The sequence below is a fragment of the Anolis sagrei genome, chromosome 7 (genome assembly GCF_037176765.1).
Source record: "Anolis sagrei isolate rAnoSag1 chromosome 7, rAnoSag1.mat, whole genome shotgun sequence".
Classification (NCBI taxonomy): Eukaryota; Metazoa; Chordata; class Lepidosauria; order Squamata; family Dactyloidae; genus Anolis; species Anolis sagrei.
Window position 1 is genome coordinate 5,020,944 of NC_090027.1, and position 24,486 is coordinate 5,045,429.

The 24,486-nt window shown below is 40.3% G+C and overlaps 1 protein-coding gene across 4 annotated transcripts in view; it reads right to left on the reverse strand.

Moving 5' to 3' along the window:
• Window positions 1-23,213, reverse strand: part of ENTPD4 (ectonucleoside triphosphate diphosphohydrolase 4) — a 49,465-nt gene extending 26,252 nt beyond the window's left edge. For 2 of the 4 annotated variants that reach the window (XM_067470668.1, XM_067470666.1), the window contains exons 1-8: window positions 23,130-23,213; window positions 21,367-21,421; window positions 18,902-19,010; window positions 16,639-16,772; window positions 7,055-7,237; window positions 4,824-5,029; window positions 1,968-2,118; window positions 1,741-1,844 (exon numbers count right to left, since the gene is read on the reverse strand). In XM_067470668.1, coding sequence (XP_067326769.1) covers window positions 1,741-1,844; window positions 1,968-2,118; window positions 4,824-5,029; window positions 7,055-7,237; window positions 16,639-16,646 — 652 coding nt within the window. In that variant the 5' untranslated portion in view covers window positions 16,647-16,772; window positions 18,902-19,010; window positions 21,367-21,421; window positions 23,130-23,213. Of the gene's footprint in view, window positions 1-1,740; window positions 1,845-1,967; window positions 2,119-2,432; window positions 2,528-4,823; window positions 5,030-7,054; window positions 7,238-16,638; window positions 16,773-18,901; window positions 19,011-21,366; window positions 21,422-23,129 lie in introns of those variants that run through there. The other 2 variants (XM_067470667.1, XM_067470669.1) reach the window with 2 other exon arrangements.
• Window positions 23,214-24,486: the final 1,273 nt, after the last annotated feature.

A 24,486-nucleotide genomic window follows, 5' to 3' on the forward strand; every position in this document is an offset into this window, starting at 1 on the left:
GCTGCACTCGCAGAGCTCAGGCGGTGTTGAATTTCAGTGTACATGTTGGCTTTTTTGGAGAGGCGGCTGCCAAGGTAGTCCAGAACTTTTGAGAGAGCAGTCCAGACAGTTGAAGTAGTGAATTTATTCCACACCTTCCAAGAAGGCGCGGAATAAACCCACTATCAATTTAATTCGCCACAAACCAGGGTTCTTATTGTTTGTGGTGGATTAATTCCAGTTTGTCTAGGTTTGTTTCTGCAATAAAGTCGCTGTCTGGATCCACCCTCAGATAATGGACCGGACAGTGGCACAGCTAGTTAGTAGCCAGCTGAATTAAATCACTACTGAGTTCGAAGCCAGCCCGGGTCGGAGCAAGCTCCTGACCATTAATAGTCTAGTTTGCTGTCGACCTATGCAGCCCTAAAGACAGTTGCTCCTGTCAAGTAGGAAATTTAAGAACCGTTTTATACAGGGAGGCTAACTTAACTAATTTATGACGCCATAAAATCTTCTAGCAGTGTGCAGAAGAATGAGGAAGTACTCCATCATAGGACTTGGTATCACAAGTGGACGGTGAAGCGGCAGCTCCCCCTGTGGCTGGAGCTGAGCATACCCTCATGAAGCCAGAACAGCTGGAATGTTAAATGCCTTTCTCTCTCTCTCTATATATATATATGTTGTATGTCTAAATGGCATTCAATGTTTGCCATGTTTATGTGCATTGTAATCCGACCAGAGTCCCCTGCAGGGTGAGAAGGGCAGAATATAAATACTGTAAATAAATAAATAAAGTGGGGTTTTTGACCTTGATATTCTGGGATATAGGGCTGTGTAGAGGGGGCCCTATGACACAAAGATGAATCAAAGGTGAGAAAAACCATTCTCATCTAAACACGGATACTGAGTTACTCCAGTTATTTTTAGGCACTGTTTGAACAAGGAAGGTCTCTTATTTACAGCCTATTCTGTTTCCTAAAAGTATTCTGACTAGCCAACAGGTGCCACTTTCAATCTCCCTAAATGCTAGCTATTCCACTCATCTCTTCTTACAATACTGATTTGAATTTGAAGCTGAGGAAATGCAAATATTGCATTGCATGGACATCCACTACAATAACTTCCAATAAAACAATTTGACTTTTTCGTTCCTTATAAAATCAGAGTGACCTAGGGCCCTTCCACACAACTATATAACCCAGAATATCAAGGCAGAAAATCCCACAATATCTGCTTTGAACTGGGTTATTTGAGTCCACACTGCCATACATTCCAGTTCCATCTTGTCTCCAGCATATGTCATCACTTGGGGACCCCTCCCCACAGCACCAACTGCTGCTCTGGGTCAGAGTGGAGGGGGGGAGGGAGGGGAGAAGACAGTTCCACCTTGTATAATTGCTATGGTAATAATATGATATATTGTATATACATATAATATTTACATTATTATAATGTAATATAATATAATACTACTAATAATATGATATTATAATTATATATTTTATTTTACATATAATATTACAAAGATTACAATATAATGGTATAGTGCAATATAGTAATATATAATTGCTGATATTGTACTATGCTAATAATATAATATATTATTCGGGGTGAGAAAGGTGGCATATAAATAAATAAATAAATACATTAAAAGCAGATGTATTTCAGCTGTGTGGAAGGGGCCCCAAAGCCAACTGTTACAGATGTCCAAGCAGAGCGATTTTAGACAGGAGTGCAAAATATCAACGTTAATTTATTTACCTTCCTGTTTTCCAGAAATAACTTCTGCATGTGAGTCCGAAAAGAGAAAATCAAAATGCACCGGGATATCAGTAAGGAGGTCTTCGAGGATTGCTTTTTGCTGGCTGCAAGATTCCACAAAGTTTAGGTATAAGTTACATTAGAAAATGAAATTTGATTTTCAATATTAAATATCAGAAATGATATTTGATTTTCAAGATTTTCATAAAATGTGATAGTTGAGTCACCTCTCCGGCAGGATTCTCATTCCTGCTGTGCAGAGAATATAGAGAGGTGTTTCTTTATGTTTTGCACGAGGCACGTGTTCTGCAGCAAAGCTCAAAAGTGGGAAAATATAGTCACTGACTTTCTCAGGAGAGGTAGCAAATTCTGAAATGCCTGGAAAGGAAGAGATATGCATGCAAACATATCAGAAATGTGAGAGTCCAACAGAGAAGGTACTGATTTTTAGGGAAGACTAGTTATTGAAAGCAGAACAATACTTGCAGGTATACAAATTATCCCAAATAATACATTTATACATACACACACACAACCAAATATAAATAGAGAAATGCAACTGTAACTGTTGCTTTTCTTGAAACATAACAAAACAAAGCAAAACGTACTAGTACTATAGTTCCTTGTAACAAAATCTCAAAATGGACTGTCAATAAACCAGGAGGAGAAAATGTAATGTTTCTCCCCAATACCTGGTTTAATTTTCATAAGCACTGGTTGTCTGTTTTTGTCCCTCATTTGTATAAATACAAATAGAGAAATGCAACGGTAACTGTTGCTTTTCTTGAAACATACCAAAGCAAAGCAAAAACATACTAGTAGGTACTATAGTTTCTTGTAGCAAAGTCTCAAAACAGGTTATCAATAAACCAGGAGAAAATGTAATGTTTCTTCCATGGCTTGCACACTTCCAATCTTGTGCAATCAAAATTAGATCACGCTGTAACACACTGGCAAGGTTGCTATCCCATAGATATCCCGGATCTTTATCTCCGATAATCAAAGTTTACATAGCAAAAATTGTCTCCATGATGTTATATGGAGCTGAAATCTGGGGCCTAAGCAAATTCCCAATACTGGAACAAGAACAATCAAAATTTCTAAGACATATACTTGGTGTTGACATTAAGACCACCGCCGCTTCAGTGAGAGCAGAGCTAGAAATATATTCTATCGAAGGACTCGCCAAAATCAGGGCCTTTAATTACTGGTCTAAAATAAAACATCTTGAATACAATAGACTTCCAAAATTGTGCTTTTTAGAATAATCTAATGGTCAAAACCAAGCTTCCTGGTCAGAGCAATTAACAAGATTCCTCCGCACCTGCGGATTACAAATTGCCTCCTTAGGCCAGAACAGGGATGCTGAAAAAAGGACTGTAACTCAAAGGGTCCTAGATATTGAAGCCCAGAAAGATATAGCCATCCTTTCAAACACAGGATCCCTGAAGTGGTTAGGGTGCTTTAAACATAATTTCCAGCGGGCGCCATACCTAGAAGCTGACATGCCAAGACACCTAAGAATCGCTTTTACCAGGGCAAGATTTGAACAAATTGAATCCACGGAGAGACACGACAGATTCAATCATATCCCACTATGTATCTGTGGAGCCCCTGAAGTTGAAAATCTGAACCACATTTTACATAACTGCAATCTATATGAAAAAGAAAGGAAAAATATTTATGGCCTTTCATTTGCAATAAAATAAGCTGGGATACAGCGGCTAAAACCTCATCTTTGTTGGCTGGTTATAACCCCATTCTGACAAAACAAGTTGCCCTTTATTTGTTTAAAGATGCTAAAAGGAGATCAGAGTACATAGATCAGATTGGGGTGCAGTGTAAGGGAGACGAGGATAGTTGATGCATATATCTATGGCTAAGCTACATTGGTTTTAAGTTGATAAATTCCTATATATGAGGGGTATTTTTTAAGTAAGGTCCGTTTTGTTGTAGACACTATTAGTTTGCGCGCATACCGCAGCAAGCGCGTGCGTCGTGTACCGGCATGCCTGGGGAACAACTGTGCTCAGTTTCCGCTCTGTAGCTCTCTTGTACGGTTCTGTTCTGTGCTTTAAAGATGTTTAAGACTCTCAACTCACCCTCCGCACGTGAGGTTCGCTCAGTGATACGTTTTTTGTCAGCAAGGAACCTGCCTGCTGCAGAAATCCATCGACAGATTTGTGAAGTGTACGATGATACTGTGATGAGTGAAAGCAAAGTGCGTAAGTGGGTACGACAATTCAAAGATGGCCACGACAACGTCCATGATGAGAACCGCTCCGGTCGCCCTTCTTTGATTACAGACGATTTGGTGGCTTCAGTTGAAGCGAGGATTCGTGAGAACAGGCGCTTCACAATCACAGGTCTCTCAAACGAATTTCCTGACGTGTCGAGATCAGTGCTTTACAACATTGTTTCTGAACACCTAAAGTTTAGGAAACTGCTCCCGTTGGGTCCTGAAACTCCTAACAGAGGACCACAAAAACCAAAGATTTGAGTGTGCAATCAAATCAAATAGTCTGTAACCAAAGAAGGGCGACCGGAGCGGTCCTCATCATGGACGTTGTCACGGCCATCTTTGAATTGTCGTACCCACTTACGCACTTTGCTTTCACTCATGACAGTATCACCGTACACTTCACAAATCTGTCGATGGATTTCTGCAGCAGGCAGGTTCCTTGCTGACAAAAACCGTATCACTGAGCGAACCTCACATGCGGAGGGTGAGTTGAGAGTCTTAAACATTTTTAAAGCACAGAACAGAGCCGTACAGGTGAGCTACAGAGCGGAAACTGAGCACAGTTGTTCCCGAGGCATGCCGGTACACGAAGCACGCGCTCGTTGCGGTATGCGCACAAACTACTAGTGTCTACAACAAAACGGACCTTACTTAAAAAATGCCCTTCGTATCTATGGCTAAGCTACATTGGTTTTAAGTTGATAAATTCCTATATATTTGTATTCTGTTTTAATAGGACCATACATATGTTGTATGTTGTATTTGCACTGTCTGTTTTTGATAAACCAACTGGCTAATCAATAAAAAATGTTGTTTTTGTTGTAATGTTTCTTCCCAATACCTGGTTTAATTTTCATAACCACTGGTTGTCTGTTTTTGTCCCTCATTTGTTTGATGTCCAGTAAATCATGTGGATTGCCGTTGTGTCTGGGCCACCAATACACAAATATCCTAGACCCACTGCTCCCACAGTCGACCATGATGCCATAGTTCAGCTTGGGGTTGCTGGTATCCGTCGCTTCTGTGTCTGTTACTCGTGCAAGATACCTGGAAGAGACCACAGCTGCACTGAGTGAATTCTGTCAAGTATATAAGCATAATCAAACCGCAAATATGATTTCGTTCACAGTCAGCCCTCCACATCTGTGAGATGCTCACAACAATAGAAAAATCAAGGCTTTGGAGAAACGAAGAAACCCCCTCGATGGATCAATTGTTTTTGAAACTAATTGAGATTATGAATATGGACAGACTAACTAATCTAATGACAACATATCAACAAAGAAGGAAACTACAAATAGACTGGACATTGGTAAAAAGAAAAAAAAGTTAATCACACTAGGAAAAAGGCAAACCAGAACACTTCAGACTTTAAAACTTGCTGAGTAGGAATAAAAGACGATAGTAATGAATGGTATAGTGGAGAGAATTTTTGAAATAAGTGAACCATAGTATAAATTTACCTTTGGATAACATCACCAACATGTGGTAGGAAGTCAAACTGTAAATAGTGAATGGACTTTGTATGCGTGCATTTTTTATTTCTTTTTTTCTTTACATTTTTTCTTTTCTGTTTTTTTTCCACTTTCCTATCCAACTTATTTTGTTCACTCACTTTCCTTGTTATTATATACTTTCAATAAAAATGTATAATTAAAAAAATCATGAAAATCTGTAGGCTTTCCAAACCATATTTTAAAAGGTAAAGGTTTCTCCTTGACATTAAGTCTAGTTGAGTCTAACTCTGGGGGTTGGTGCTCATCTCCATTTCTAAATCAAAGAGCCGGTGTTGTCTGTAGATGCCTCCGAGGTCATGTGGCCAGCATTGACTGCACAGAGCAGCATTACCTTCCTGCCAAAGCGGTACCTATTGATCTACTCACATTCGCATGTTTTCAAACTGCTAAGTTGACAGAAGCAGGGACTAACAACAGGAGCTCACCCTGTCTACATATTCGAACTGCCAACCTTTTGGTCAGCAAGTTCTGCAGCTCAGCAGTTTAACCTGCTGCACCACCACGGGCACCATTAAACTATATTTAATCCACACTCAAAAGTATTTATTTACAATATTTCTATGCCGCCTTTCTCAGCCCGAAGGCAACTCACATTTTCATGTTTTTGAACTGCTAGGTTGGCAGAAGCAGGGACTAACAACAGGAGCTCACCCTTTCTGCATAATCAAACTGTTGACCTTTTGGTCAGCAAGTTCTGCAGCTCAGCAGTTTAACCTGCTGCACCACCACGGCTGCCATTAAACTATATTTAATCCACACTCAAAAGTATTTATTTATTTACAGTATTTCTATGCCACCTTTCTCAGCCCGAAGGCAACTCACATGTTCATGTTTTCAAACCGCTAGGTTGGCAGAAGCAGGGACTAACAACAGGAGTTCACCCTTTGTGCATATTCAAACTGTTGACCTTTTGGTCAGCAAGTTCTGCAGCTCAGCAGTTTAACCCGCTGCACCACCACAGGCGCCATTAAACTATATTTAATCCACATTCAAAAGTATTTATTTATTTACAGTATTTCTATGCTGCGTTTCTCAGCCCGAAGGCAATTCACATTTTCATGTTTTCGAACTGCTAGGTTGGCAGAAGCAGGGACTAACAACAGGAGCTCACCCTTTCTGCATATTCAAACTCTTGACCTTTTGGTCAGCAAGTTCTGCAGCTCAGCAGTTTAACCTGCTGCACCACCACAGGCGCCTTTGAACTATATTTAATCCATACTCAAAAGTATTTATTTATTTACAGTATTTCTATGCCGCCTTTCTCAGCCCAAAGGCAACTCAAGGTGGCTTATAAGTGGCAAAAATTTGATGCCACAATAGCCATAAAACACAATTAAAAACATTTAATGCATATTATAAAAACCACATATAAATAATTAAAAACCTGGAAAATTCACAACATAAATCGTGCCTTGTTTAAGTGGATGTAAAGGCACATTTAAACTGTATAAGGATGCGAAAGCACATTTAAACACACCCACTTAAACAAGGAACAACTTATGTTGTGAATTCCCAGCCTTTGGAACACATTTTTTGTTTCCTAGTCTGTTCTTACCTGTGCATCTTTTTGTCCCGGTGACCATTATATTTTAAAACAGAATAGTACAGCAAGAAAAAGGCAGCAGCCAGGAGCCCAATGACTGTAATCTGTCGTAGCGTGGTGTTCAATATCCGAGGACACCCAACTGGGGAAAGACTAAAGTGCCAGGAAGCAGGAAACAGGCACGAGATGCTGATCCTGAAATTAGAAACAAGAATAAAAAACATCCACATGAAATGCTGTAATATACAGACATGTCAAAGATGCAGCTGCTGGGCTGCAAAACATTCAAAGTGAGATACTATTTTTTATTGTCCATTTAAATAAATTAACTTTATGTATAGATTGTAGAACTTGACAAACTGGAAGAGGATTATAAAACAGAATTCATATTAATTGGGAAGTTTAAAAATAATTCTTCTTAAATATACAGGGTGAGGCAGCATAACTTCCTTTTTTTAAATGCGCGCCATTCAGTCGGTTGAAGACGTAGCGGAGTGTTAGTGGTCTCATTCGAGAGGTGAGAATATAAAGTTTTGTCCTGACACAGTTCAGTCGTCATCATGCGTTGGAACAGTGAGAAGCGTGCTTTTGCCGTTGAGACCTACTTTTCGAGCGGATTTGGAGTGGCCGGCCCGCTCTCCAGATTTGGCCCCTTGTGATTTTTTTCTATGGTGTTTTCTGAAATCCGTGTTTATGTGAACCATCCAAGGATCCTACAAGATTTGAAGGAACATCCAGGAAGAAATTCCCAACATAACGCCTGCTATGCTGGCAAGAGTCGTGACATGGTTTACTCAGTGTATGGAGAATGGGGGATGTCACCTACCTAATTTGATCTTCAAAACTACGTAAAACAAAACTTTAGGTGTTGTAATTCAGCGTGATGGTAACATTACTACTCCTGGCAGAAGGGAGAAGAGGGCTGCACAGGTGTTGGAGGAGCAGCAGCAACAAAAGCGGATTAGAGAGATAATCATGGCTCTTCAGTGATTCCGAGACGTTTGAGGGCTTCTCCGATTGTGAAATGGGGGATGGGGAAGAAAGCAGGGGAGTCAAGCGGGCTACTCGCGATCAAGAGTCCGATGAAGAGCTTCAAAGAAAGTGTATCCGTGATATACTTAGCGCTCCTACAGAGGACGAGGACTTCATGGGGTTTGAAAGGAGTGATGGGTCTGGGAGTGATATGGGGGAGGAGGATGAGCTGGATTGGACCCGTGTTCAGGAGATTAGGGACATTTGCAACCAACCCACCTCCAGTGATGAATTTGAAGGGTTTACAGGGGAATGGCAACCGGGGAGCACTTGGCAAGATCTAAGAGCCGTAGCAAACTACTGGAAGCGAGAGCGAGCTTGTGCTCGAGCTCACTCCGAAGCCCCGCCTTTTTTCCCCCAAGGCTGCGCTCTCTCTTGCTAGTGTGCCTGTTTTCCCTTGCTAGGGAAGCGATGCGAGTGTACTCTCGCAGTTGGTAGAATTCAACTGTGAGCGTACGCTCGCATCCCTGCCCTCTGCAATGGAAAACAGGCACGCTAGCAAGAGAGAGAGAGCAGCCTCGGGGGGAAAAAAGGCGGGGCTTCAGAGCGAGCTCGAGTGCAAGCTTCCTGTAGTTTGCTGCGGCACGAGCGTATGCTCGCAACACTGCCCTAGCAAAGGGAAATAGGCGGAGAAAGAGGCGGAGCATCGCTCGTGCTGGCTTAGTTTGCTCTCGCAAAATCCTAGTTTGCTACGGCTCAAAGTCTTGACAGACGCTGGCAGAGGTGGAGGGATGGGTGCTCGGGTTCAGCTGCGAGGTTGGAGGCAGCTGAGAGCGATGAGGAAAGGGTGGGGAGCTCATCATTCTCTAATGAGGAGCTTTAGGATAAACGTGGGTTTGGACTTCCGGTGGACATGGCGACGGGATAGCCTCGTCGTGAGAGAGCTCCCGACGAGGACCGGCGTTGTGGTGGTTTGGTAGAGCTAAAAAGCTCCCCCCTTTGCCGGATTGAGTGCAAAGGTGTCGCAAACCCCAAGGAGGCTTGAGACCCCAAAGATCTCTCCCCCCTCAAGGAGGAGAGGTCGAGAGGGTCCGAGCGCGAAGGGGAAGCGAACCACCCCGCAAGGATCAAGCCGCAAGGCTTGTCTTACCGCCGCCAACCCACTCCAAATAGAAGAAAAGAAGATCGAAGAAATCCCCAGAGAAGGGGAAGAAAAAAGAAAGACTTCACCCCCAGGTAACGGGAGAGAGTTCCCAAATTGAAAACAACTGATAGAAGGGAGATACGGAGGGAAGAGGAAGGCAAGGAAGTCTGGAGAAGTAATAAACAATAAGAATAAAGAAATAGAGAATAAAGAGACTCAAGGAAGCATAAACTATATTTAGGTGAATTAATAAATTGGATAAATTGGAACAAATTGAACAAGAGGAAATTTGGCGAAATCTGGTTAAATCAACTGAAAAAGCCGATCTAGGGGAATTAATCTTGTATATTTATATTATAATTTAATATAAAAGAAGGAAGGAGGACGAAGAACTCCTCACATAACTCCATCTGAGGTGTAAGAAATAAAGGTAAACAAACACCGACCTTGGTGCCATGATTGTTGAGTCTATCCCAGCCTTCTTCATAAACAATCTAGTTGTATGAACTAAAGGAAGTGACATAATTGGAGGGCTGGAGACAGTGGCGGACTAAGAAACAAGAGGGAACCAAGAGGGGTCGGAAAGGAACGCAGGGAGGAAGTGACGGAGCGGAAGGAGAGACGGCGCCATCTTGGACCATAGAGAAAAAACGCTACAGATCGGCAGAGAAGAAATTTGAGTATTTGGAGATATAGAGACCCGGAGGAGCAGAGGAGCAAGACAAAAACAATAAATAGAAGTAACGGAGAGGAGATACGAGGACGAGAAGAAGACGACGACGGACAAGGAAGAGAAGAAGACGACGACGGACCAGGAAGAGAAGAAGACGACGACGGACCAGGAAGAGAAGAAGACGACATCGGACAAGGAAGAGAAGTAGACGAAAACCAATATAACGAGGAGGAGGAGAAGTAGACGATAAATGACCATTGGAGGAGCAGAGAAGTGGATAAGTAAAAGGCTAAAAGACTAATTTGATTTTTGGTGCCCCCAAGTGGAGGAAAAGAAGAAGAAAATAATATCTCTTATTAGAAAATATACAGCTCTTTTGATAAATTGATAAATCGAAGAGAAGTTACTATATTATTATAAGAAATTGATTTCACATAAAATAGTGTCATTCCATTAAATATATACTTCTTTTCCCTCTTTTATTAAATAAAGGGGGAAAATTAAAATCAAATTCAAATATATTAAATTAATTAAAGTAATTAATAATAATATCTGAGCTAATAAGAGACTGTCTGATACTAGTATTTTAAGTTGTATACTTTAAATTTTAGTGGGAGAATATATTATGAGTAAATGAATTAAACTAATAAGTAGTAAATATTTGAATTGAAGATTTATAAGAAATTTGAAACCAACATAGATCTTTACTGACTAAGGAATTAATTAATTAATTAAGGATTTCCTGTCTGGGATTTGAAGTAAGATAATTGGATAATAGATACTTCCAGAGAAGAGATTTTTGGAAAATAAGAAGTAATTTTTTTGAAAATAAGAAGTAAATTGGAAATGACAACTCCAAGTAAAGCAGAGTCACGAAGAGGATCATTGGACATAAACCCAAAAATGGATAATCTTTTAAAAGAGATCAAAAAGATATCAGAAAAACAAGATGCGCTGAAAGTAGAACTGAAGGAGGAAGTGAAGACTAAACATGAAGAATATTATAAGAAACAAGAAGAAATAATCACAAAAATGACAGAAGAATTTAAAGTAATGAAAACAGAAATAAAAGAGGAATTCGGACAGATAAGAAAAGAAATAACACAGTTAGATGGAGAAGTGAAAGAATTGAAAGCCTCTAAAGAGAAAATGGAGGGAACGCAAACAGAGATGACACAGAAAATAAAAGGACTGGATAGACAAAGAGAAAAAATGGAATTAGAACAAGAAAGACTGTTGCAAATGCAAATGGATTTTCAACTGAGACTCAGAAATATAATGGAAGATGACAAAGAAGATATAAGATTATTGATAATCAAAATTCTGGCAGACTGCCTGGAGTGTGAGGGAGATGAATTAGAACAGGAGGTCGATCAGGTTTACAGGATTTCATCATTTTATTCCAGAAGAAATAAGACAGATAGGGACGTGATAGTAAAGTTCACAAGAAAGAAGGTACGAGATGACGTGCTCTATAATAATAACAAAAAACCCATCTTTTATAAAGGAAAGAAAATTGCGGTACTGAAGGAATTTCCGCAGGCGACCCTAGCAAGAAGAAGAAAATATTTTTTCTTAACAGAAGAATTGAAGAAAAGAATGATAAGATTCAGGTGGGAAAGAAAAGAAGGGATAATGGTGACATATAATGAAGAAAGATATTGGTTGACAACTGAACACAAGGCCAAGATTTTTTATGAAAAACTCATGAAACAGAAGGAAGGAGACGATGAACATGGAGAAGAGAAAGAAGAAGAAGAATCAGGAGAAGAAGAAGAAGAACAAGAAGTGGAGATGGAGGAAGGAGAAGAAAGAAGATTATCTACACCAAGGAAAGGAGTAAAGGCAAAAAAGGCAAGATATAAATCACCAAAAGATTATGGTTTTCTTGGAAAAGAACCGAAACCACAGCGAATGACACCACGGAAAAAGGAAGAAAAAGGAGGTCAGAGTTCGGAACAATCGGCAACTGCAACAGCGGAATTGGTTTTTGGCGACACAGGATTGGGACTAGATAAGAATGAATAAAATGATGGAGAGACAAATAAAATGTTTTTCAAACAACATCAATGGTATGAACTCCCCCCAGAAACGAAAGAGAGTGTGGAGGAGTTTGAAGAAACAGAATTTTGATGTAATAATGTTACAGGAAACACACATCTGTGATAAACATGTGGCGCATCTTCCGAATAAAAAATTAGGAAAAGAATATTATTCGGCCTATGAAAAAAAGAAAAGAGGAGTGGTAACTTATGTGAAAGACGCAATAGATTCAGAATTGGCATTTAGAGACACAGAAGGAAGATGTGTAGCAGTGAAAATGACAATTGGAGACTCCAAAATATTGGTCTGCAATATATATGCCCCCAATGGACCAAAGAGAAAATTTGTGGAATACTTAAATATTAAGTTAAAAGAAACAGAGTTTGATGAGCTGATCCTGGCAGGAGATTTCAACGGAGTCGTTGATTCTCAAATGGACAAAAGTTGGAAGAAAAAGAAGCCTAAGGGAGGGAAACTCCCTCAGAAATTTATGGATTTACAAAAAGACTTTGACCTGGAAGATGTATGGAGAAGTAAAAACAAAGATAAAAGGGATTATACCTTTTTCTCGAATAGACATCAATCCTGGTCTAGGATTGACATGGTCTGGATTACTAGGAACCTCTCTACGAAACTGAAAGAGATTAACATTTTGCCACGAGATTTGTCGGATCACTGCCCTTTGGAAATGGTTATAAATCAAAAAAATTATCATAGAAAATGGAGATTAAATGAGAATCTGATAAAGACGGAAGAGGACAAAGAATATTTTAAGAAATTAATCCAGGACTATTTACAAATAAATAAATTGGACGCAACGGAGCCACGAGTGGTATGGGATGCCCTGAAGGCAGTTTTGAGAGGGCATTTTATTCAACAAGGAGCAAGAAGGAACAGAGAAAGGAATAAAAGGATAAATGAGTTGTCGGTAGAAATAGCAGTCAAAGAATTGGAATTAAAGAAAAACCCATCTAAACGAATAGAGAGACAATTGGTGACATTGAAACAAGAAAAAAATTATGAAGAGTTGGAATTACAATCAAGACAGATGAAATTTCTAAAACAACAAGCTTTTGAGAATGCCAATAAACCGGGTAAATGGTTAGCAAACCAGGTCAGAAAAAAGAGGCAAATTAACCATATTGCTAAAATAAGTACTAAAGAAAAGGATCTGAAGACGGACAAAGAAATATTGGAGGAATTCAGGTCTTTTTACACAAAGCTATATACAAAGGAGGATATAAAGAAAGAGGATATTATGGAATATATTGGACAAATGAAGCTAGATAAAATAACAGATGAAGATAGAGAAGAATTGAATAAGGAAATAACAGAAGAGGAAATAGAGAAAGCCATAAATAAAATGAACGCTGATAAAGCCCCGGGACCGGATGGGTTTACGGCAGGATTTTATAAAACATTTAAACTGCAACTGATACCTATTTTTAAGATTACAGCGAATGAGGCATTGAAATATCGAAAGGTACCAGACTCCTGGAAGGAGGCAGAAATTACTGTGATACATAAAGAAGGCTCACCGGAGACTGATATCAGAAATTATAGACCGATCTCCTTGTTAAATACGGATTACAAAATGTTTGCAAATATCATGGCCACAAGGTTAAAAATCTTTTTAAGTAAGTGGATTGGAGAGGAACAAACAGGTTTTCTCCCAAATAGACACATGAAAGAAAATATACGCAACGTGTTGGATCTTTTGGAATATTATGAGACTAATCACCAGAAAGAATTCGCCCTTTTGTCAATAGACGCTGAGAAAGCATTTGACAATTTGAATTGGGATTTCTTCAAGATTTTGATACAAGAGTTGGACATGGGTGAGAAATTTAATAATGCAATTAATGCTATCTATGAGTTTCAAAAGGCTAAAGTGAAAGTGAATGGTCAAGTGACTCAAGAATTTGAAATCACAAAAGGCACGCGACAAGGTTGTCCACTCTCTCCACTGATCTTTGTTATGGCAGTAGAGATCCTGATGAAGAAAATTAGAGAAGATGAAAAGATTAAAGGAGCAAAAATTGGTAAATTTGAATATAAAATACGAGCGTTTGCGGATGATTTAATAGGCACAATTGAAAATCCAGAGAAAAACTTACAAAGTTGGATAAATAAAATAGAAGATTTTGGAAAGGTGGCAGGCTTTAAAATCAATATGAAGAAAACTAAACTCCTATTTAAGAATGTGAATAAGGAGAAACAAATAAAGATCCAACAACAGGTGGGAATAGAAGGTGTGAAGAAAATTAGATATCTAGGAGTCTGGATTACAGCTAGAAATGGACAACTTTTGAAGAACAATTATGAAGCAGTATGGAAGATGGTTCAAAAGGACCTCCAGAACTGGGACCGGCTGAAATTATCTCTTCTGGGCAGAATAGCTTTGATAAAAATGAATGTCTTACCAAAACTTATATTTTTGTTTCAAAATATACCGGTGATAAGAAACCAAACTCTCTTTAAAAAGTGGAAGAAAGATCTATTGAAATTTGTATGGAAAGGAAAAAGACCGAGAATTAACTACACAAACTTAATAGACAAGAAAACGAGAGGGGGACTGGGACTCCCCGATCTAAAGACTTACCATGAGGCCTGCGCACTATCCTGGATTAGGGATTGGATGACTTTAGATAAAGAAAAGTGCCTAAACTTAGACGGCCATGATCTTAGAGTGGGATGGCACGCATATGTCTGGTATAACAGAGAAACGAAGGAGAAAAATTTCGGTAACCATTTTGTGCGAGCCTCCCTATTACGGACATGGATGAGATATAAAGAACTCTTTTATAAAACAACACCATTATGGATTTCAGCAATGGAGGCACATCAAAGAAGATTATTAGGATGGAGGACTTGGCCAAGATACAAGGATATATTAGTGAAAGGGAAGATGGAGATTAAATCATATGAACAATTAAAGATCTTATATGGCAATATAACTTGGTTAAATTACCTACAAATAAAAGAATACTTTAAACAGGACCAAAAAATCGGTTTTGACTGGAAGGAGAATATATGGGATAAAATATTAAAAACACAAAAGAAAACGGTTACAATATTATATAATAAACTGCTTCAGTGGCTGACAGAAACTGAACAGGTAAAAAACTGTATGATTAAATGGGCTGAAAATATAAGAAGGCCCATTCACTTTGGGGAATGGGAAACGATATGGAATAAAAAATTAAAATATACATATGCTATGGATCTAAAAGAAAATTGGTATAAAATGTTTTATAGGTGGTATTTGACCCCGAGCAAATTAAGTCACATGTACCAAAATGTATCAGACAAATGTTGGAAATGTAGTGAGCAAGTAGGTACCTTTTACCACATGTGGTGGACATGTAAAGAGACATCTAAGTTCTGGTCGATTATTCATGAGGAGATGCAAAAAATCATAAAGAAAAGATTTAAAAAGAAACCTGAATATTACCTTCTTGGATTTACAGACTCTGATTTGAAATTGGAAGAGAATGAAGATAAATTATTTACTTATTGCACAACGGCGGCTAGGATGATTTTTGCCAAAGATTGGAAAAATGATGAAGTTCCAAGTATCGAAGATTGGTGGAAAAAAATTAAAGAGATAAGAGATATGGATGAGTTAACTTTTTTGTTGAGAAGGAACAATGGAAAAACCTTAAGGAGGACAGATTGGTCCCCTATATATGACTATGAGAAGAAAGTTGAAAAAACATTGGGATGAGAATAGACTTTAAGGAGAAGAAATATACAGAGAAGATCCTGAGGCTGGAGTGGAAGTCATTTTAGAATAGTTTAGGTAGTTAGTTGTATTGTTTGTATTAGGTGTTTGTTATGTATTAGATGTTTTTTTTTGTTTGTATATCTTTTCCTTTCCTACTGTCCTATTTTCTTGCTATTGTTCTCCCTCTTTCCTTGTGTGGATTTGTAGAAACTTTAATAAAAATTATTTAAAAAAAAAAGAAGGATAAACGTGGGTTTGGGTGGTATGGCTCTTTGCAGAACGCAAAGTGTCTCTTTTGGGATGTGAATCTTTGTTACTGCCAACTCTTGAGCTTGGGTCCCTGGACTACAGATTCCTGTGTTCCTATGTTTATCTCTACTACAGCTTGACTCTGGACTGGTTTGAACAACACTTTTGCCAACTGGATTTGAACTATCTGTAAACCTCGTGCTTTGACCTAGCAACGTTTTTTGACTGTGTTTTCTTGAACTGTGCCCTTTGAACTGTGCCAACTTTAAAGCGAATTGCTGTATTTTTGTGTTTGTACCGGATTAAACGCCAGGATAATCTGGTTTATACTTCAGTTCATTATATTACCTCGTTTTTGATGTCAACTTGTTGACTGAACTTGCTGCACTGATTCTAAGTGCTTTAAAGACTCTTTTGTTACCAATAAACTTGTGTTTGGATTATTTACCCTGTGTTTGGCTTTACTGAGGCTTCTGGGTCTTGACATTAAGTATGTGCCTACATTATTAAAAAAAAGAAAAGAAAAATTTCTGATTCATACAATGGGTTTTATTAAGTTTTGAAAAAAGGAAGTTATGCTGCCTCACCCTGTACGATTTTTGATTTTTTTTTATAAAGAAGACTTAAATCCTCCCTTCCTTTTGCAGTCTCTGTGTTTAGCTGTTTAAAAAATATATATACTACTGGAACCAAGGTAAAAAAATAACTTTGGATTTTTTACTTTAAAAGAACTATATGGGAAGCATGCACCTGGAGTGAAAAGAGAGAAAGAGTTTCCAAATACTCACCTACCCATTTCGAGACAGGGAACCTGATCAGGACAAGGAGCATACACAAACAGCGAGGGCTTCTATGGTCAGCCTGATGTCATAGATTCATAAGGCACAAGCATTTCTCCCAGAGCCAACAGTACAAATAGGAACTGAAAGAGAAATGTTGCAATGATATGAAGGTAGAACTCTTACTTATATCCAAACCAGTAACGTAACGCATTACGCGATGGAACATGATTTTTGTTCCTGGATTATAAATGTCATTCCCTAACTCAGTGGTTCCCAACCTTGGGTCCCCAGATGCTTTTGGCCTACGACTCCCAGAAATCCCAGCCGGTTTACCAGCTGTTTGGATTTCTAGGAGTTGAAGGCCAAAAACATCTGGGGACCCCAGGTTCAGAACCACTGCAACTGGTTCTTTCATAAAAACATGGAAAAAGTTGGGGGGGAAATTGCAAAAACTTTGCATCTGCAGGTCATCCTGAAGCACATTTTGCTATAGTTTTTCAATAAATATACATTCTTCCCTGGGAAACTGATAAGGATTTCTTGGCTAATAAGCATCTTGACCTTCGGAAACTCTCTTGAGAAGCTCTGTGTTGATGGAGTGTAAATCTCCTATCTAACTGCTCATTAGTCTGTGTTTTCATTTTCAACCTCTGAGCTCTGTTCTGTTTCTGACCTTGCTTCCATAATGAACTGTCTTTCTGGAATGTGGCCTTCAGACAGAGACAGGGCTTTTTCAGGGCTTAAAATCACTTGCTGGCTCTCCTGATGCTCCTGCTGACTTGCAGACCCAGAATTCCTAGTGTCATCAGGCTGACTAACAGGCCCAGAATCCCCAGAGAGGTCATTTGTAGGTACAGCCAAAGGCTGGAGTACAACACAGACTGCTATACTTCCCTGACTGTCATTCTGTTTAAACTTGGACATTCTAAAATGTCACTTAGTCACGTGACCTGCAGCCCGTCCCACTGCTTTAGGTATATAGATATAAGTAAACTGCAAATCAAATAAGACGTATACTTCAGTATATAAAATGACATACTAATAAAACAGAAAAACATCAAATAGAGGAAGCTAAAGAAGGTTGCTTCCTCCAACACACTGTACCAGCACATGGTCTATATAAATAAAAATGTAATGTTCATTTGTGGGATTAACAGAATTCAAAAACCACTGGACGAATTGACACCATATTTGGACACGAGACACCTAACAACCCAAAAAAATTGATTTTGGCATTTGGGAGTTGTAGTTGCTGGGATTTATAGTTCACCTACAATCAAAGAGCATTCTGAACCCCACCAATGATGGAACTGAACCAAACTTGGCACCCAGTTCTCCCGTGACCAAACTCTACACGAATACTCAATATTTATTTATTTTGGGCATTTCTACCCCACCCGAAAGCCTGGTCCCACAACCATGTTTTTAAATTCCTTCTGAAAGAGAGGAGGGATGTCAATGACCTAATTTCTCTGGGGAGTGAATTCCACAGGTGAGGGGCCACCACCAAGAAGTCTCTGCTCCTTGTCTCCACCAATCTCACTTGTGATACAGGTGGGGCCGAGAGCAGGGCCTCCCCAGAAGATCTCAAACTCCGAGGTGGGATGTAGAGGGAGATGCGTTCGGACAGGTACGCTGGGCCGGAACCGTATAGGGCAGGCATGGGGAACCTTCGGCCCTCCAGATGTGGTGGACTTCAACTCCCACAATTCCTTGTGCTGTCTTTAGCCTACAAAGCCTCAAGGAATTGTGGGAGTTGAAGTCCACCACACCTGGAGGGCCGAAGGTTCCTGACCCCTGGTATAGGGTTTTGTAGGTCAAGACCAGCACTTTGAATATGCCCAAATGTAAACACTGGTGGAGTTTGGGGAAAATAGAATCTTGACATTTGGGAGTTGTAGTTACTGGGATTTATACTTCACCCACAATCACAGAGCATTCTGAACCCCACCAATGATAGAATAGAGCCAAACCTCCCACACAGAACCCCCATGTGGGCCACAGCAACGTATGGCAGGGGATGGCTAGTTATTGCCATAAAATTGCATGCTCATATTATGAAGAAATAGTAGCATTTTTTCCAGCTGCCCTCAATGAGAAAACATAGGTAGCACCAGTACTAGCTTGGGTGATATCAATATCACCATAAAGAAGGGAGAAATATCTCTATTGTAATAAGCAAGTGAAGCATCAAAATTATTTGAAGTGATTTTGGGAATTTGTCTTCCAAACTGTAACACTGCCATATGAATAATTTATGATCACTTACCCTTGAAACATAATGACCTCTGAACAAAATTTTCCATTTGTTTAATGCAGATGTTGCGTCTTGGTAATTTCTTGCAAAGAAAGCAGAAAGAAGCCATCTTATGTAGACGCTAAATGGAAAGAATAGGGGGCTTATTAAAATAGGTCTGGTTGAAAATTAGCATATACTAATCCTTAACATAATATATATTCCTGAAAAAGGAAGTGTGAAGGGAGGAACTGTGCCTAGCTGGTGCCAACCAGCCACTGCTCAGGGAATGCTGTGAATAGGGGCTACGGGAAAGGACATAAAATATAGGGGAAAGATTGTGTAAAGACAGTGAAAAGCTGTAATAGATATAATCAGCCAAGGGGAAGGCATAAATTGGGCTTGGGGAGCAGTGAATAATTAAATAATCGAGGGATTAATGTGTGAGATAGATGTGTTCAATAAACTTCAAATTGTTTACTATTTTTTAAACTGAGCCTGCCTGTCCCTGAGTGTTTTGATAGAGAATCCGCTCATGCTTACTAGGCATGTGCAATCCATGGTTCTAAATGGTTCTAAAGTACTTACAAAACTAAAGTTCTGGTGGTGAAAACTAGGCGGCACTGGTACTTTACTTCTACAGTTTTGCTAAAGTTCTGGTGGTGAAAATTTCAGAATTCTAACAAAACTTTCAAAATTGGCCACATTGGTCCACGCTTTGGTTACATCCCGTTTAGATTACTCCAATGCTCTCTACGTGGGGTTGCCTCTGAAGACTGCCCGGAAGCTGCAGCTAGTCCAACGCTCGGCAGCCAGACTACTAACGGGTGCTGGGTACAGGGAGCACACCACTCCGCTGTTACACCAGCTCCACTGGCTGCCAATTAGCTTCCGAGCACAATTCAAAGTGCTGGTGTTAACCTATAAAGCCATAAACGACTCTGGCCCTGTTTACCTCTCCGAACGTATTCTCCCCTATGAACCATCAAGATTATTAAGATGGTCTGGAGAGGCCCTGCTCTCGGTCCCACCAGCCTCGCAAGTGCATCTGGTGGGGACGAGGGACAGGGCCTTCTCGGTGGTGGTCCCTTAGCTCTGGAACTCTCTCCCACTGGAGATCAGAACCACCCCTTCTATCCTGACATTTAGGAAACAGGTGAAGACTTGGCTATGGAGACAGGCATTCGACGAGTGAGTCAACACCCTGAGATATGGATGGAGGATGATGAGCAACGATTTTAGTGTGACGACTGACCATTGTAGTTATTGATTGTAATTGCTGTTTTAATGTTTTACTGTAATATGAATTATGATGTTTTATTGATTGTATGTGGTCTTATGGTTGGAAACCGGTCTGAGTCCCTCAAGAGAGGTGAGAAGGCCGGTATATAAAACTTTTAAATAAATAATAAATAAATAAATAAATAAATAAATTTCATTATTATTTCATTATTGGTGATTTTTATGACAGAACCTATTAGGAACTGCCATTTATAATGAAATTTTGAAAGTTGTGTTAGAGTTCTGAAATTTTCACCACCAGAACTTTAGTTTTGTATGTACTTTAGAACCATTTAGAACCATGGATTGCACATGCCTAATGCTTACCCTAGTGAACCTGCTCAATAACACAGCCCCTCTTCCAGGAATTACAAAATCTAGTGAGGGGTTTGGGGCGGGGGAGGCCAGGCTAGTGAAAGAGGCCCAGAATTTGGAACTGCAGGGCCAAATTAGATCAATCAAATGTGCAGCACACTTACAGTGGTTATCTGGCCTTTGGAACCACATAAACTGTGCATGACAATAATGAGAACAATGATGAGCATTCTGTATTGTTTTATTCTGTCCTTCCTTTGAATACTGAATGTCTCGATCTCCTTATAGTCCAACCACCATGGCAGGCTACAGCTTCTCCCACTCAAAAGGAAACCTATTTAAATTGGAATTCAATCTGAAGTGAAATATGTTCCTATACTATGAGACACAAAGTGATGGAACAACATGGTCAAGATGTGTATGTGAACTATGTCTTGTTCCTGGAAAATCTAACTTTTCATCACACACATCCTGATTTATTTATTTTTGTCGTGTCAGGAGCGACTTGAGAAACTGCAAGTTGCTTCTGGTGTGAGAGAATTGGCCGTCTGCAAGGACGTTGCCCAAGGGACGCCTGGATGATTTGATGTTTTTATCATCCTTGTGGAAGGCTTCTCTCATGTCCCCGCATGAGGAGCTGGAGCTGATAGAGGGAGCTCATTCACCTCTCCCCGGATTCGAACCTGCGACCTGTCGGTCTTCAGTCCTGCCGGCACAGGTGTTTAACCCACTGCACCACCAGGGGCTCCACACATCCTGATACATGCAACATATTAATTACATCAGTTCTGCTTACATATGGGAATAATCGTACAATACATAATGAGAAAACGGCTGAAGATATTTTACATTTAAAGTTGTTTTCAATTTTGTAGTATATTAGACAAGCTTATATAACTGACCTCTTTCTTTGGGTGTTTTAGTGGATGCATTCCACTGACGTCGACAATAGCATTACTAGAGAAGGCAATGGAAAATGGCATTGTTTAGAGAAATGTTACCATGACAAATGTAGCACTCCATAGATCAGAAAGAAGTTAGGCTGACAGTTTGTATAAGTTATTCATAACTACTGTTGTCCCTCCATATTTGCGAACTGCACTTTGGTGGATCTGATTATTTGCAGATTTGAAAGTCCATGAAAGTCTAAGGGCCCTTCCACACAGCCCTATATCCCAGAATATCAAAGCAGAAAATCCCACATTACCTGAACGTGGATTCAGATAGCCCAGTTCAAAGCCGATATTGTGGGATTTTCTGCCTTGATATTCTGGGATATAGGTCTGTGTCTAGGTTATATAGATATGGCGGTATGGAAGGGCCCCAAGGCCCCTTCTACACAGCCATATAACCCTGATTAACAAAGCAGTCGGCCTACGTTATTTATTTATGTATTTACTACATTTGTATACTGCCTTTCTCAGCCCATGACCGACTCAAGGCGGTTTACAGAGGCAAAATTCAATGCCCAGCAACATCATAAAACGTTTAAAAAATTAAAAGCATTAACATCTATATAAATAAAAATGTAATGTTCGTTTGTGGGATTAACAGAATTCAAAAAGCACTGGACGAATTGATACCAAATTTGGACACAAGACACTGAACATCCCAATGTATGTCCTTCGCTCAAAAAATTGATTTTGTCATTTGGGAGTTGTAATTGCAGGGATTTATAGTCCACCTACAATCAAAGAGCATTCTGAACCCCACCGACGATGGAATTGATCCAAACCTGGCACACAGTTCTCCCATGACCAACAGAAAATACTGGAAGGGTTTGGTGGGCAGTGTCCTTTGGTTTTGGAGTTCTAGTTCACCTACACCCAGAGATCACAGTGGACTCAAACAATGATGGATCTGGACCAGACTCTACAAGAATACTCACTATGCCCAAAGGTGAACACTGGTGGAGTTTGGGGAAAATAGAATCTTGACATTTGGGAGTTGTAGTTGCTGGGATTTATAGTCCACCTACAATCAAAGAGCATTCTGAACCCCACCAACGATGGAATTGATCCAAACCTGGCATACAGTTTTCCCATGACCAACAGAAAATACTGGGTTTGGTGGGCAGTGTCCTTTGGTTTTGGAGTTGTAGTTCACCAGCATCCAGAGAGCACTGTGGACTCAAACAATGATGGATCTGGACCAAACTCTACACCAATGCTCAATATGCACAAATGTGCAGTTTGGGGAAAATTGACATTTGTGAGTTGTAGTTGCTGGGATTTATAGTTCACCTACAATCACAGAGCATTCTGAACCCCACCAACGATAGAATTGGGCCAAACCTCCCACACAGAACCCCCATGTGGGCCACAGCAACGCGTGGCAGGGGACAGCTAATATTATTCTAAATATATTGTGTGTTTTCAACTGGATTAACCAACTCTACACTGCCATATAACCCAGTTCAAAGCAGATCATCTGGATTATATATGGCAGTGTAGCAGGGGCCTAGCTCTGGCAACCCCTTTTATGCCCAGAAGTAGTGGGGATCCTCACTGAGTGCATCTACACTGTAGAATTAATGCGGTTTGGCACCACTTTAAGACGCCATGGCTCCATGCTGTGGATTCCTGAGGATAAAGGCCTTCTAGGCAAGCCAGGAGCCTTCTGTGGGGCTTCGAGGCTTCCCTTTCCCACTAGGCCCCCTTTTTACCTCCTTCCTGGCTGCACCGGGCAATTCGCACCACCTCCACCATCCTCCACTTCCGGGTCCCGGCCGCCCGCGCGCACGGATGACGTCTCACGCCTGACGCCAACGCGGCGGAAACTGACGTCACTCCCAGGCACGAGACTTGCGGAAGATCAAAGAGGCAGAGCTGAACAACAAGGTTTGTACGCGCCACTTCCGGGTTCAGTTCGCAAGCTGAACTTTCTTGGTGAGAGTTGTTGTCTAAAGGCCTGGTTACACTACAACTCGTTTGGGAATTGTAGTTCACCTACATCCAGAGATTACTGTGGCCTCAAACAATGATGGAGCTGGACAAAACTTGGCACACAGAACTCCCCTGACCAGCAGAAAATACAGGAAGGGGTTGGTGGACACTGACCTTGAGTTTGGGAGTTGTAGTTCACCTACATCCAGAGATTACTGTGGCCTCAAACATTGATGGAGCTGGACCAAACTTGGCACAAGCACTCAATACGCCCAAATATGAACACAGATGGAGTTTGGGGAAAATAGACCTTGGCATTTGGGAGTTGCAGTCACTGGGATTCATAGTTCACCTACAATCAAAGAGCATTCTGAACTCCATCAACGATGGAATTGAACCAAACTTGGCACACAGAACTCCCATGACCAGCAGAAAATACAGGAAGGGGTTGGTGGGCAGTGCCCTTTGGTTTGGGAGTTGTAGTTCACCTACATCCAGAGATTACTGTGGCCTCAAACAATGATGGAGCTGGACCAAACTTGGCACAAGCACTCAATACGCCCAAATATGAACACAGATGGAGTTTGGGGGAAATAGACCTTGGCATTTGGGAGTTGCAGTCACTGGGATTCATAGTTCACCTACAATCAAAGAGCATTCTGAACTCCATCAACGATGGAATTGAACCAAACTTGGCACACAGAACTCCCATGACCAGCAGAAAATACAGGAAGGGGTTGGTGGACACTGACCTTGAGTTTGGGAGTTGTAGTTCACCTACATCTAGAGAGCACTGTGGCCTCAAACAATGATGGAGCTGGACAAAACTTGGCACAAGCACTCAATACGCCCAAATATGAACACAGATGGAGTTTGGGGAAAATAGACCTTGGCATTTGGGAGTTGCAGTCACTGGGATTCATAGTTCACTTACAATCAAAGAGCATTCTGAACCCACGAACGACAGAATCGGGGCAAACTTCCCACACAGAACCCCCATGGCCATCCAGTCCAACTCCCTTCATCAGGGCAAGTCCTCCTGACATAGAGCCATCAAGCCATAGATATATATAGATAGATAGATAGATAGATAGATAGATAGATAGATAGATAGATAGATAGATAATTCTCTCACAC